Source organism: Coturnix japonica, chromosome 21 (assembly GCF_001577835.2).
Source record: "Coturnix japonica isolate 7356 chromosome 21, Coturnix japonica 2.1, whole genome shotgun sequence".
Taxonomy (NCBI): domain Eukaryota; kingdom Metazoa; phylum Chordata; class Aves; order Galliformes; family Phasianidae; genus Coturnix; species Coturnix japonica.
This window is the reverse complement of record NC_029536.1, coordinates 3,156,606-3,171,916: the sequence shown is the minus strand read 5'-3', so window position 1 is coordinate 3,171,916 and position 15,311 is coordinate 3,156,606. Positions and strand designations below refer to the sequence as shown.

Sequence of the window (15,311 nt, the reverse complement as noted above, 5' to 3'; positions counted from 1 at the left end):
CTGAGGACAGGAGGGGATGCAGCCCCAGCTCAGCACAAGGTGGCTGCAGTTCCCTCACTCCTGTTGTCCAGCACCCTCTGATCAGCACACAGCACTACTGCAGCTTCTAAAATGCTGAACAAAATCAGCTTTTGATGCTCTAAATGCTACTTAAAGGCTGCAGAGAATAGCACAGAACAACAACAGACGCACTGGTTGTACCTTTATTGTTTCACCTCGTTCACTAACAACTCAGTGGTGCAAGGTTACCATACACAGTTAGATAATATCTGCGTTGCACACCTAAGGCTATACAGCAAATGGATCAGAATTAGTACAAATACATGAACTATATTTACATTTTGTATACTCAAGCTCCAAACATCAGATATTTACAAAATAAAACATGAAAATGAAAATCTGAAATTAATGTACAGTGTTGCTGATGCACTCCTTCGCTGGGATGAAATCAGTTTGCAAAGAGATTTGTTCGAGAAGGCCACTTATACAGCGTATACCTTGTATACCTTGTGTACAGAGAGGGTGAACAGAAATGAGAGCCGCAATTCAAAGAAAACATGTATTTCAGTGCAACAGCAATGTCCAAATCAAGAACATTTATCAACTGCGTGTGAAGGATGAACGAGCAAAGTGGGAAATTAAGAGCTGACCCTGGGAAGCGCTGATCACCATCACTGCCTCTGCTTCTGCTCTGGGTTTCAATGTGAGCAAGAGGCAGCTCAGCACTGCTCAGGATCAGAGCATTACGTCGGCAACAGTACGAACTGGAGAGGGAGGACCACAACGCCCCCCGTTTTCTGACCGTGTGTGTCTGCTCCTGTTAATTTAAAAGCTGTTCCAATTGACATTGGACACAACCATCCGGTTTGAGTTGGACTCGTTTGGATTTCAAACACTTAGCACGCATAAATGGCCTTCTGAACAAAAATATCTCCATCCTGTTCTCAAACACAAGATGTTCTTAAAGAAGCACAAAATTAATACATTCCTGCTACATACAGTGCAGTTCAGACCACGCGTCGGTGTTATTAACCACAATGGAGAGATGCAACGCACACCTTAGAGATCCATTTTCAAGTACATTCAGCAAAACCATCCCAGAGCAGCATTAAAATCCTTCCTTCGAGCAGCAGGTGAACAACTGTGTGTTCAACAGAAACACCACCACGGTATAAACAAACACAAACTGAGGCTGTGTAAGAGTACCAGGAAGATGCAAATGCATAGGCAGTATTCGTTATTGGAGGGTACCAACAGCTGTTATTCTAAAGCTAATCCTCTTTCTTATCTAATGTGCAATTAATTACAGATGTATAAATATACATTACATTACATAAAAGTAAATCCCTGTAAATTAGGTAACAAGCAGCAAAAGGTCAAGTCTTTGCTTTGAAATATCTTGCTGATCAGTAAGAAGAACTAGCAAATAACACACTAGCAAAAGAAAACAGTTCTCAGTGGTTTGGAAATAATATTCAATCCCTTCTGCAGCCCAGAAACTTCTTTCAGCAGGTACTTAAAGTGCATTTCCAAAATACAGTATAGAAGGTTTCGTTTAAAAATGCCCAGGAAGCTCAGTAACAAACAGCAGGGTTTTCATGGGGCCGTTTCTCCTCCCATTTACTCAAGAACACAAAAAAAGCCCAAATTGTGGCACAGTTTCACTCCCAATTCTGTTTAAGAAACACATCAGGTTTAGCAGTGGTTTCTGCTCAGGGGGCTGGCAGACCCCCAGCAGGTGGGTCCTGGGAGCTGTCTGACTCCAGGACTCCACGAGCACCCAGCAGTAACCAGCAGTGTGTTGTTCAATGTCAGCTTGGCACATTTTCCCATTTGTGTTCCGTTTCTAAACAGAATTTCCCTAATTGTTGGGTTACATCAGAACAGCACTGAAGTGAATAGAAATCCCGCCCTCCCCCCTTTATTTTTTCTCTTTTGGCTTTGCTTTCCTTTTGCAGATAATTTCAGTTCAGTCATCCAGTTTGAAGTAGGGAAACCAATGTCTTGGTAATTGGTGAACGTCTGTGTTTCAGTCAGACCCAGTAACAGAAATGCCCACTTGAACTCTACACAAGAACTGATTCTGTCAAGATTATGCAGCTCTAAGAGATACTGATGATTAAAAATAGAACCCTGTTCTTCTGTTGACCCGTTATCCACACAGACACCAAGTCATTAGAAGCTGCTCGGAGTCCTCAGTGATAACACCCTTATGTAATACAACTTGTAGCATCTCCAGCTCTGTATAAGTAAGCAACTGTCCCTCCCTGTTTCCAAAGGACAATCCTTTAATCGTGTTTCTATGCAATGTTTATTTACCCACAGTTCACTTTCTGGTTTATCCAAAGCAAAGACTTAGAAAGCTAGATTTCCTCTAGATTAAAAGAAAGATAAAACCAAACATTCTTCTCTCTCAGTGCGTCACATAACACCACCACCTGACCTGCCAGTCCTCCTCAGACTGCTTCCACTTCCATGGCAGACAGTGGCAATGGTGGCAGTAACAACTTAGTGCTTAAAATCAGTTTACTTCATTCTCAATGCACGTTGAGATCAGCTCAGCTCCAGCACTAGCAATCTTACTAGCCACATACTGCAAGTGCTTATCGTCCATTGCAAAACAAACAACTGTCAGCACTGTACTGAGAGTCACACACACTCAACATGATGAAACAAAACAAATCCTCTCTGCTACATTCCTGGGTCCCCAGGACACACAGTCACTCTGGGTTCCAGTTCTGAAATAAATCCGAGGACCATAGGAGATGGGATGAGCACATTGTTTAACCTCAACACTACATTGATAAATAAGGATATGCCCTAGCGAGTGTCAGACTCCATCTCCCCTTTCCAGCTGTGCTTTTAGGAGGTCCCAGCACGCATTGCATTTTATTGAATGAAAAACCCACAAAGCTTAAAAAATATTGCTGAGCTGATGGCAGTCCCACAGATACTTCTGGCCACAGAAGCCCCAAGGCATGGGGCGACCTGGCAACAAGTGATCTGAATTAAAATGACCTTCCTGAGCTGGAGTCACATTTTTTCCCCCCATGGATGTACCCTACTGTAATGAAACCCTTTCATCTCTACCCAAGAGGAAGTTTGGGTGAAATCCTGGTCCATTTGCCCAGGATCACAGCTTGCCCTACCAGCACCCGAGTCACAAAACTACAGCAGAACAGTCTGAAACACAGAAAACAAAACAAACAAAAGCCTCCAACCCCCCTAAAACTGAAGAAAGAAAGAAAGATGAGTTCACTTCTTAGAAAGGAAACTCATTCTGCCTTCCTTTCCTGAGGCAAAGAGCAACGCTCTGCCCCAGATAACTTCCATTGCAGGTCAAGAACCAACACCACCCAGCTGATCTCCAAGAAGCAAACTGTCACACCAGACTGACCAGGATCAAAGTCCACCTGATCTGTCCTCAAGGAAGGATTATTTCTGAAATTAACCATCATTAGGGACGTTAGCTGATGAAAATTGCAGCAGGTTGATTAAGAGACATTCAACAATTGTTCCAAGAGGAAGTGGAAGTGTCCTGCTGTTCCCTGAAGAATACTGCAAGTGCAAGGTCCAGAAAGCAATCTGCAGACAGTGGATTACTTTTCCCCATTGACAGATGGGATGGCAGCTGAATACTGCAGGAACGGGATGCATGCATAAAGCTGGCATTGCAGGATGCCCAAGAGCTGTCTTCCCTAACAAACTGATTACAAGCGTAAATGTCTTCCAAGAGGTGAGAACTGTCACTACAGGAACTAGAAAGGCTGAACTAAGAGCAGAAAGGGGAGATGTTGCCCTCTTGTGGTGATCTCCTGAAAAGGCTCCAGGGAACCACGTTGGTTCCTTTCACCTGCATCAAACGTGAGGGTGAGTATCTAAAACTTCAGGGATTCTACTTAATAAAATATGGTTTGTTTTTCCTCACATTAGTTCTGTCTGCTCAGCTCAAAGGTGGAGCAGCACTTTAATGGAAGAATTAGAGTCAAGCACTGCTCACCTGCGCACCCACAGCAAACATGCAAAGGCAGATCACTGCAGCCAGCCCCTCCAGATTCCTTCCCTTCTTCCTTCCAGCCCATTAGACCCAGAGAGCTCAAAAACTCACACCAAGTCCAAAATCCAGTCTGCCCAGATAGTTTTATCCAATGTCAGCATTCAAAAGAGTTTAAATCAGAGGCTGGAAAGCCTGAGGAGCTATTGCAGTTCCTGACTGGGTAATGTCTACATAGAAGGAATAATCTTTCCCTGGCATTAGCGCTTTGCCCTGAGGGAACCAATGACTATTGCCAAGTCATGAATCGAATGAAAAACCTGCAGCATTCCAGACAGACAACAATGTACAGTGGGACAGACACCAGAAGGTCAGCTGGAATGAAAAAACAATTGTTACAGGAAAAAACACTTTTTTCCATTTTAGAGTCGTGCATAATCAGGTTGGTTTTTTTTTTCCTCCTTTTTGTTTGGCCACATGCTACTAGTAGGATTCTCTGCACAAGTGAAAAGAAACAAAGTAGTGTTAAGAATATCTAGAAAATGCAATGGAGGAGGTGGGAAGGTAGGGGTTGTTAAGCCACAGGATTACATACAAGAGAAACTGTCAAGAATCACAAAGAGAAAATGAGAGGTAACACTTTATCTATCAGAATAGGAGTTAGGGAGAACAGATGAGAACATTACATGGACTCAGTACTTCAGCTGGCCTGTCCGTCTTCGAGCCAGTTTGGACCTGCACAAGAAAGAAGTGAAAAACCATTTGTTGAATTCTGGCCGTGGACTTTTCTCCCTTCCCCACAGTTTTTCCATCTTTCGTTCTGCACTTTAATACAGTCCCAGCTTACTTCACAAGTTCAGAGAGTAAAAACTATCATGATCTATAAACAGAAAGACTGTTCATTCTTCAGCTGTGCTCCTCTGAAGGATGACAGGTTCTTCTAAGGCACTGTTAAGTAACATTTGACACTGGGCAGTAACAGTGTGTCCAAATTACAGGTGTGTATTAAGAACATCACAAGCCAAAGTAGCAACAACCACTACATTTCTTCAACTTTTTTTTTCTTTTCTTATTTATTGCCCATTTCTTTGCCTCCCTTCAGCTCAACCACCCCATCAGTTTCTTCAGAACGAGGCTCAATTCTGTGACAAACCATCTGCCTGTTTATTTAGGACTACTTTTAAGCTCTTTGCCTGCTCAGGAATTGCCTCTTACCGTATCGTGCCAGCAAGAAGTGGGTTGAAGGCGTATAACCAGTCATTCATGTCTTTGTCATTGATGGCCTGGAGCAGGACCCCACGGTGCTTTGTGCATACACCAAAGGTGTTGGGTGTCTGCAATATTGAGGACAGTTTAAAATAACGGAGTGTACAGACACTGAAACTGATGCACAATCCCTGTTTTCTAAAATATACAAGACGTAAGGTCTTTCCTTTAAGTCTCATGGCCATTTTCAGGATCTCTAAAATAGAGATGCACTGCAGACCAGAAACAACCCACAGGATATTATGGATGCGCTGCTACCAGCAGTGATGGTCCTGCTCTACATATAAGACAACAACTGCTCTCAGACTGACCTTTACCATTGCCTGCTGATCCTCACTGTATTCCACCTGAGCCGTGGATAAGTTTATGAGCCCTCTTTCCACAGGATCTTTGTCACTGTTGTAAATAAAAACATAGGGACGGCGGACCACCACAAAGTGCTTGGCCCAGGAGCTGGAGAGCGGCTCTTTGAAGTGGAGGTATCCTTTCTTTGACACCACAGAGCTGGAAAAACAAACAAACCAAAGAAAAAAAAAAATCACCACAGATAAATATGAATACATTTTCCCCTATAGAATGTAGCTACCAAGTACTTCTATGAACTGCAAACACTACACAGGACTTGGTCCCTAATATTTTCTTAATGTTGCAGACAAAAATAAAAGATTTTCTATAGAAATATGAATTTTGCCATTAGAACCATTTAAAAGTTTGACAGAGAAAGGACCCACAGAGACCTCTATTTCAGTGACTCTTAGTCACAGTTTTAATGGTAAAAAAACATTACATTTAAGCCACTATAAAGTGAGTTAGGAGGTGCAGGGAATGAATTCCTCAGACATCAAGTATCAGTATAACTCTCACCAATCCTGCTCCTCTTGCTCTTTACCATCCCCAAATGGAATAAGGAGTAAATCTCAAAAGCCCTTGTTGACAACATGCAGGAAGCCACAATAACAGCCACTAGAACTGAAAGTATACCCTGGTCTGATTTCCTCAATGTCAGGAACAAGATTCAGGAATTCATTCTTTCCAGCTCTGGCAAGATAAGAATTTTCTACTGCAGGAATGATCTGGAACTGCTCCATCTCAGGGCAGGGACTGGAGGCACGAGAATTTGCTTCTGGTGTCCTTTAAATGAATAAAAAAAGGTCAAAAAAAGTAAATCACAAAAAGCATAGGAATCTGACAATAGAATTTAAAGCACATCTACAACACAGCCTGTCTTGTGAGCCTCATCTTCCAGTTCAAACTTTTTGTATAACATTGGGAGCCTTCTGTACAATATTATACATAATTTCTCTTCCAATGTGTAGAATGAACTGTTGTAGGGAGACGAGCAGTAACTGCTAGTGACCAGCTTCCAACTTCTTCTGCCTCATTTCTCTTATAAAACGCAGTCACAATACAGAAACAACTCTTACTGCAGTTTGATGCAGTACTTCGTACTCCTCTCACATGTGTTAAACAGAGAGAGAACAAAGCTGGTTATTTCCAATTTCATCAGAAAGATCATCTATAGATACAGCTGAGAAAAAGATTATTGGCCAAATGAGTTTATTCTGAGTTACTGCTCACAGGTCTCTTAAAAGAACTCTAAAAAGCAGAAATGCTCATGGACTCCACTTGTTAAAGATGCAATGGTCCTCAGAACAACACATCTGACAACCACATAAAAACATCTCAGAAGTAGAAAACAGTGGGAAGAGAATAACTGTGCATCGACTGCAAATGACAAGGCACAGTTTTACACAGAGAAATATCTAAACGTGGAGAAAAGGAGAAATGGGGAAAAAACTAACAACAGCAAAGAGTTTTATGTGCACTAAGAAGTATTTCTATTATCCATATCCTGTACTTACTTCTGATCAATTGAATTGCATCTTGAATCCACCAGAGAAGGACAGGTAGATGAAGGTGTGAGGGTAGCACTGCTGAAACTTGACACTGATGGGTCCCGTCCAATGGGAGAAATGTCAGACAACTACAAGGACAAACACAAAATATCAGAGGGGGTTTTGGCAGCCATTGTTGAGTCTGTTGTATCTTAACTCACAGATGGATTTATTACAGTTTTATGCAAATACTTTCCTATTGCCTGAGCATTCTGCATGTGAAATGCCACATTCCACCTCAGTTTTGTACACCCAGCTTGCTATTAATTTCTAGTTACTCACACTTTGACTTCCTCAACAGATTATCAGATTGCCTCATTTGCCACGTGGTGTCACCCATTCCTACTGCCACTATTTTTAAGAGCTGATATATACTTTTGCATAGGGAAAGTGGATAAAGTTATACAAGCACCTCCAGTCTGCTGATGATCCAGAAGCTACACCATTGATCAAGTTCACATCACTTCTAAATGCCTTCAGTAGTCTCTGGAACCTGATACTGAATAGCCAAGTTCTTCAAACAGACTGCATTTAAAGGGAGCTAATACAAAACGTTCAATCTTTTCATACTATAAACAGATCCCACAATCTACAAACGCAGTGTTGTTGTTCTACAAACACAGCATTTGAACTGATTGAAGTCCTTACCTTACAGTCACTGATGCTGTTGTACACCTGGTTAAACTCACGATTGAAAGTGTGAGTCAGAAGCTGCAGACACTGAGGGGAGGAAAAACAAAGAAAAGCATTTTAATTTTACCTTTTCAGGGAAATTAGAACAAGGTAATTTGTGCCACACTTGGCAACCTGAGAGAATGTCTGAGAAGCTCGTAATACTTCAGCTTTATAACTGTACTCAGACCCTTGCTGCTTTTCTCCTATGTTATACCTTGGTGGCCAGCTCTTTCTCACGATCCACCAGACTCTCTATGTCTGTTGAGTCGTAGCCACTGCTCTCACTGGGCGTCACAGCACTCTCAAACGTTGTGGTGGAAATCTGGGAGGAAATGCTGGTGGAGGTGCTGAGGGTTCCACTGCTCAGACTGGGAGACAAGGAGTCACTCAGAGACTTGGGGATGCTGTCACCAAGCTTTTCACGAAGCAAAAGGAAATGCCGGGTTTTTTCCACCTAGAAAAGAATAGAAATGAGTGTCATCTGGTCCTGGTTTACAGCCACTTCGTTCTCATGTGTTCTCAAAAGATTCACGCAAGTAAACATTTACTCCATAGGTGAATGTATTTAAATCTCAACTTTGAGAATAAACGCAGATTTGGGAACTGCTCAGCTCAGAAGGTCAGGCAGTATCTACACTAAATGCAAACTCAGACACACAGTTGCCCTTTTGCTTTCACTTGCTCTCTTCACACACCTCATGCAGCAGCTCTAGTTTCTCCAGTTCCCACTGATGCTCCAAAATGAGGCTGTCTCCTCGGGGCCTCCAGCCTGCCAGGTTCTCTTCTCCACGTACATACGCCACAGATGTATCCAGGACTTTCCTCCTCCTCCTCTGCATTCCTGAGCAGTCAAAGATAACACCACGCTTATTAGAAATGCAGTGTGAGGGAAAGCACAGGTATTTTCTATTTACTGCCATTAAATGCAAACTCCTGCCTAGTCCAATTAAAAGCAAAAGCCTGTACAAATTTTGAGGTGGATTTTTAATGGAAAGGCAACGTTCTGTCACTTCTATGAAATGCAGAAACTGTTTTCCATCAGGACAGAAGTATTTACTCCATTCTGCCTAGGAATTGTACTGTAAGATTTCAGTTCACATTACCTCTCATACATTTACACCTGGTAACAGCTGCTTACCGGGACTTCCTGTGTCTGCCATTTTGCACAAACTTAGTTCATAGATCCCAGTCACCCGATTGCTGTTCACAAGAAAACAAAGGAGAAAAAAAATATTCAGAAATAATGTAGGGTAGCTTTAGTTTTGTGTCCCCAAGCAGAAGTTGAAGAATAAGTCTTTTTTAGAACTATATCTAACATAAAATAGCCAGGACATGCTGCAAGATCTCTAAACATGGCATTTCCCTCTATTTTTTTTTTTTATTATTTTTTTTTAACCACCCCCCCACTTAAAAGCTGCCATTGCAACAGCTGCTTTCAGGTTGGGATCAGGGTCACAAATATGCAAGCTTGAAATACGGATCCCTTATCCCAGCTCTTCAGACAAAAGGTTGAAATTGAGAGTTTCACTGAAATGCAAGCGAGAAAAAAAAGCTCAAAGCCAGACTGGAGAACAATTAACTAAGGCAGCCCTTCTCACCATGCCCTCCCCATGGCATCTAACACCAAACAGCAGAATCACCAGCTCCACTTACGAATCTGGAGATTTGGAGTAGCCGCTGCCAAAGAGATTGCGCAGTGATCGTGGTGGAGAGATCTTGGCATCACGTGAATAGAAGACCATACAAACATCCTTTGTTATAACAGCGGGCTGAATGCAATGGTCAAGCTAAGAAAAAAAAAAAAGAAGAATGAATGAGTGTCTGCAGTCAGCTATGCTAAGTTATACAACTTCCCTTTTTTAGTGGGGCAGCTTCTTGAAATTATTCTTGTTTGGGTGTTTGGGGGGGTTTTTGGTATGTGCTTTCATGAAAGAGAATTGTTAAAGTCATTTGGATGCATCTTGTGGGTGAAATAATTGTACTACAGAGAACAGCAGTGTCTCACACAGAAAACCAAGGGCTGGAACCACTGTCTGCAGCACTGGTAGTGCATCAAACGATTTTAAGATAGAAAGATAGATAAAATGAGGCACAGAAAGGTAACAAGGTCATCTGTTTCACTTCACTAGTTGTGATGCAGTAATGCCTTCACTTCAATATGTTACTGTCAATAGGTTTTTCCACTTCATTCTCAGAAAATGAATACAGACCTCCACTGGCTTCAGGATTTCACTTCCAACAGGCATTTGTCTCAGATACACACTGCCTGCTGTTTCCAGGGTTATGCATGAGTAGCAAGCAGAAAAGAAAGCAAAGAATTCTAACCTCCAGGTAAGCAGAAAGGGTCATATATATCTTCTCTCCATATGGGGTCACTCGGTTGAGGAGAAGGGAGTTATGCAAAGAGCTATCCCAAACTGCTTCGAAACGATAGAAAGTCCTGGAACAAAAGCACAGCAAGAGCTCAGCACAGTAACTCTGCACCCCTCCCTCTCACTGGTCAGGCAACACTCCTCCTCAGCACCACCATCCAACACAACTGTTACTGACCACAGTGGTTTGCACACAAATACTTGAAGCAAAAACAACCCTCTTCTCTCTCAGGATTACTTACTTCTACTGCAAATAGTTTGGTATAAGATTCCATTGCTTGTTTTCAGAAAGAATCACATGAAAGACAAAGGCAGGAATGTAGAAGAGAACAAAAGCTATCATAACACCACAGGGCAGCCAGCAGTAGGACTCTTTCTAAACAAACAGAGCTTCTTTCTATTGATTCAGGTGCAATTCAGCCTAGATGGGCCTCCAAAGTGCATGGGAAGATTTATTTAAATCAGCAACCTTAACACTATACCATATTATAGGACTGGCATTTAGTAGCAGAAGAGATCTTTCTGATAGTGATATAAGACCAGCAGCTTCTGATAGCTAATCAGAATGATTGACAGATAAGTTGTGTACTCAAGCAATAAAGCTTTCTTTCCATTTCCCTAATAGTATCAAGTAAAAACTTGCAGATGTAACATAGACTTATTAAAAGGAATCTCTTCGATTTGGCACATGGCAAGAAAGGAGCTGAAGCCTCCCACAGTTCTACTGCAGCAATCAGGAATGCTCATCTGTTCAGGTAAAAAGTGAGAGACAGCATCACACAAAGGACAGCCAAGTCCTCGTATATGGTGTCAGAATTGTACTCTCTAACAGAGGCTGTGGAAAACAAGCTCCCTCCTTTCTCATAGGTAGGGTCTGATTTCATTTATGTTCCTTTGGAAAAAGATCACGGCATTCTGGGATACAACACCCTTTTCAGTTTGTTTTTTACAGCAAAGGAGGCATAAACATTAAGCTGCACAGAACTAAGTGCTCCTCTAGCAAAATGGTGCCTTTTGGATCAGTGTCAAGCTGGAGTCAAACACAGCTTTGAGACAGATACTCTATTGGATTTTGTCTAGCCAGGAAGATAAATATACACAGGCTTGTCTAACCAAAGCAGAACTTGCTAGAATAGCCACAAAGAGAGACAAAGAAATGGAAGTGAGCAAACCTTTTACAGTATAGCAAATAATTTCAGGAGTAAAATGGAGCACAGAAAAAAGCAAAGCATGGGAAACAGGAGAAACACGTGAAAGGAACCAGTACAGTCAGAAATGATTGTTAAGTGGATTTTGGTGTTAGTTAAACACCAAAAAAAAAGCACAATTGAAAGCACTGAAGACTTTAGCTTTCTCTTTGTCAAAAAGGCAGAACACAGAAAGCAGACTGCACACTGTCCAAGGCTGTGCAGCCTTCATGCTTGGCTGTGATCCATAGGAAAACCTGGAAGGTGAAAGAGGAATCCAGTCTGAGCAGCTACTAAATGTCTCACTTCTTTGCCAACTGGTCAACTAAGAAGTAGCAACATGGTTAAATTTCATATGCAAATCCAACCTAAGAGTGGAGCTGAATGCCAGTCACATGGCAGCCACAGCTTTTTGTTCAATGCAACTGTGAGATGGAATTTCAAGTAACTTAATCATTCAGCTCTTGCCTTGGTGCTTCATTGCAAGCATTGAGTCAAAGACTGTAAGAAATTCCAAATCTAGTTCTGATACAGAACAAAGGAGGAGAACAGCAAGGACTATGAATAGGGACTACATTGTAACACTACATTCCGAGGATCAGAACAGCTCAATGGTGGGAGCTGCCTATTGTTTGTGAAGGAAAATTTATCTTCGCATGTTCCTTACTGAATTTTACCTGAATAAATCCCTGACACGGGGCAGGAGGAGAAGAACCACTTCTAGAGGAGCTAAGGTGTGTGCTAACAAAACTCATTAACTAACAGGGAGATGGCAGCAATACAAAATACATAAAGCATTCTGTTTTCAAGAATCTTTATGTGCAAGGGAAGCAAACAGAAAATACCTAGGCATATCCTTATCAAGAAAGAGCCTGTAAAAACACAGAAAGAGCTTCGGTTAGTGCAGCCAAAAGCAGAACACAAGCAACAGCCGAGAGGAAAAAGCTGACAAAACTAAAACACCACCATAAAACAAGTCTGTGGACAATGAACAAACATAAGACAAGAATGAGAGCTTCAATCTCACACCACACAGAGCTAAACAAGAGTTTCTTGAAACTGCTGGAGTACAGATGGTACAGCACTTCTCCACTGCATTCCTAGGAGTATCAGACTGGAAATCCTCAAGTCCCAGAGATACTGATTCATTAATTCAAATACACTAGAAGTAAAATACCCAATTCTACAAGGAGGTAAGGGATAACTGCTAAAAATCCCACCACATTCATAGACACTAGGTGGCAGGAAGACATTTGGTTGGCAGGAGCAGCATCCTGCTCCCACCTTTAATATTGCAGTGATATTTCAAAGTCCAAGCCTCTGATAGAAAAGGAAATTAGAGGCCGTTTCAGTGCCTGGAAGCACACTGCCTCCAGAACTCAACAGCTGCAGCTCCCAGACAGCCTCTTTCCCTCTAGAAAGGCTCAGATGCATTTCAGAGATATTCCTGCTTTGCACCAGCTGAGTGCAGCCACGGAGCTGTCAAGTGACTTGGTTACGTCAGAGCAGGAAGAGGCTCTGCCAGCAACACAACACTCTGCTTCACTGCCCGTCATTACAGACACTGAAGCAAAACAACAAGGAATCTGACTGATCTTTACAGCCATGCACCCTAATGAGAAGATATATGCAGCCAGAAGCATCTCAGAGTGGAGTCCCACTGTTGCCTGAATGACTGCAGTGCAGTTACATGGAACAAACGTCACCTTATCAGAACTTGAGTCAATTCATGAAACAACTTTATAAATCCATAAACTATGAAGTTAAACTTAAAAAGCTCTTGCTTCATTCATCATATGTTTGTTTCAGGATTAATACAGGCATTCATGCAGCCATAAACGTATCCCTCCACTATGGCTCTTCTTACAGTGTTTTATCCTAACAACAAGCCTTAATGTCATTTTACAAGTTCTGGCCTGAATTCTGAGACTCTCCTAAGCCATTCCCTTTTCTACCTCCCATAACTGTCCTTAGAAGTGGAACGTCATCCAAATGCATTATCAGAATATCTTTTATGCAGAGGAACTGACTTCAGCTCTATCAAGAAACTACTGTAACACTCATTCTTTGCCTGCATACCCTGCGCCCAAAGAATTCTCCATTTCACCATTAGCAGCATCCACAGTTTTCCAAACATTCCACCAATCCTTCACAAAGGAATTTTAGACTCCTGCTAAGAAGAGTCTCTTTACACACTTACCTATTGGAGCTGTGAGATGACTTCAGGTATTTTGCAGAGATAATATTCAAAGACAAAATAGCATCCACAGCAGCTTCATCTACTTCTGCTTTGTTTCTTATACGTCCTGATAAGGAGAGAAGGGAGAAATCAATTAAATCTTGAAATACAGAAATAAATTATTTTTCCAGTTTTCATTTCAGACTGTAATTAAAGCAGCAGCTTAAAGTGGAAACTCCACAGTTTAAGTTTTTCTTCCAGATCTTTGTCAAAATCCAACTCCTCCCACCTCCAAAACTCATTAAGGCAGCAGATAAAGACTTAAAGAGAAATTCCCATTAGTACTTTTCCTTCCTCACACAACACCACAGAAAGCAGAACGCACTCACCAACCACCAGCTCTCGTACATCCTTCCAGTGCAACTCATTGCCCTTCTCGTGGATAATGGTGACTGTGATTCTACGTTGGATGCCCTGGTAGAGTTCAAAACCAAGAATTTACACTGGGGAAGCATCCCCACCTCACACACACTATCATCTCTTTTGCACTTACACTGTAAAAACACATATATCAAAATTCTTTGTTTTATTAAGGAAATAACTGGAATGCAACCATTACTCCCAAGTTAAAGAGTAGCTCACATCTGTGTAAGGAAGAGAGTAAGTGCAAAGTCAGCAGTAAAGTCTCCGAAAGTGAACTGGGAATTTGCAAGTAGAGAAAAACAAAAGCTTATGAACAAGATTGAAGTAGGATTGTCCTTCAAACCCAGCTAAAGACAAATTATTATTAAGGATTATTACAGTAATATTTGTGATTAATTACAAACATTTAAAATGCACTGGGATGTGGTCATTGTACTGATCTGTCTTACAGCCACATGCAGTAAGAAAAAACAATGAAATTAAGTCCACGCTCTCTTTCAGTGATCCTGGTACAGAAGTTAGAAAACACCGGAGGCTCAGCTGGTCTCAGGGGTTCTTGCTTTTTAAAAGACTTTCATCTTTCATGATTAGAATGCACACCGATAATCACAGGAAACAGCACTATACCAGGGGTCAAACATTCTCCACAGTGCTCAAAGGTAACAGACTAAATTCAGCCTGAAAGATGACTGACCCTACAGCTATCATTAGACAGCTGTATGGGAAAGGAAAAGACATGAGGGGGGCAAAAATCTATCATTAGCACTCTAATCCCCTGCAGACATGAAACTTGCTGCTCTACAGCCTTCATTAGTACCTGGTGAAGCAGGAATGTCCCCTGACAAGGCAGGCATCCAGTGTGGTCCACAATAGCAGGAATATACCTGTGTGAGACACAGAAATCAGAAGGCAGGAAAAACATAATAGTACAGCAACATTAGTCTGTATTCTGCCACCAACATTTATCTCTCTGTGTAATATCCGGAGAAATAAGGCTTCTACCAACTTCTACAATGGATTTGTTCACTGCTGATAAAAATACACACAGCTAACAGTGGTGACTATGTTGAAAGATATCGTTTTGTAACTAAGAATTTGCTCTGTCAAATTGTGTTATTGTGCTGCTCTTTGTATCTGGTGTAGTTTCCATGGAAGTAGGAGCCGTACACTTTCAGAGTGACCTACGTACATCCAGAGATGGGGACTCCACCACTGCCCTGGGCAGCAGCACCAGTGCTTAACCACTGCTCAATGTGAAGAAATTCCCCACAGTGTCCAACCTAAACCTCCCCTGGAGAAAGGGGAAGTCATTTAAATTCA

General features: G+C 41.8%; 1 protein-coding gene across 10 annotated transcripts in view; it reads right to left on the bottom strand.

Annotated features, from left to right (window-relative positions):
• Positions 1-185: 185 nt before the first annotated feature.
• The window catches only part of KIF1B (kinesin family member 1B), a 76,507-nt gene continuing 61,381 nt past the window's right edge, over positions 186-15,311 (bottom strand). For all 10 annotated transcript variants that reach the window (XM_015882374.2, XM_015882382.2, XM_015882377.2 and 7 more), the window contains 14 exons: positions 14,809-14,875; positions 13,958-14,042; positions 13,590-13,695; positions 10,156-10,270; positions 9,484-9,617; positions 8,969-9,030; positions 8,526-8,671; positions 8,045-8,284; positions 7,804-7,875; positions 7,123-7,244; positions 6,242-6,391; positions 5,572-5,764; positions 5,210-5,328; positions 186-4,729 (listed from right to left, as the gene is read on the bottom strand). In XM_015882374.2, coding sequence (XP_015737860.1) covers positions 4,687-4,729; positions 5,210-5,328; positions 5,572-5,764; positions 6,242-6,391; positions 7,123-7,244; positions 7,804-7,875; positions 8,045-8,284; positions 8,526-8,671; positions 8,969-9,030; positions 9,484-9,617; positions 10,156-10,270; positions 13,590-13,695; positions 13,958-14,042; positions 14,809-14,875 — 1,654 coding nt within the window. In that variant the 3' untranslated portion in view covers positions 186-4,686. The remainder of the gene's footprint in view (positions 4,730-5,209; positions 5,329-5,571; positions 5,765-6,241; positions 6,392-7,122; positions 7,245-7,803; positions 7,876-8,044; positions 8,285-8,525; positions 8,672-8,968; positions 9,031-9,483; positions 9,618-10,155; positions 10,271-13,589; positions 13,696-13,957; positions 14,043-14,808; positions 14,876-15,311) is intronic.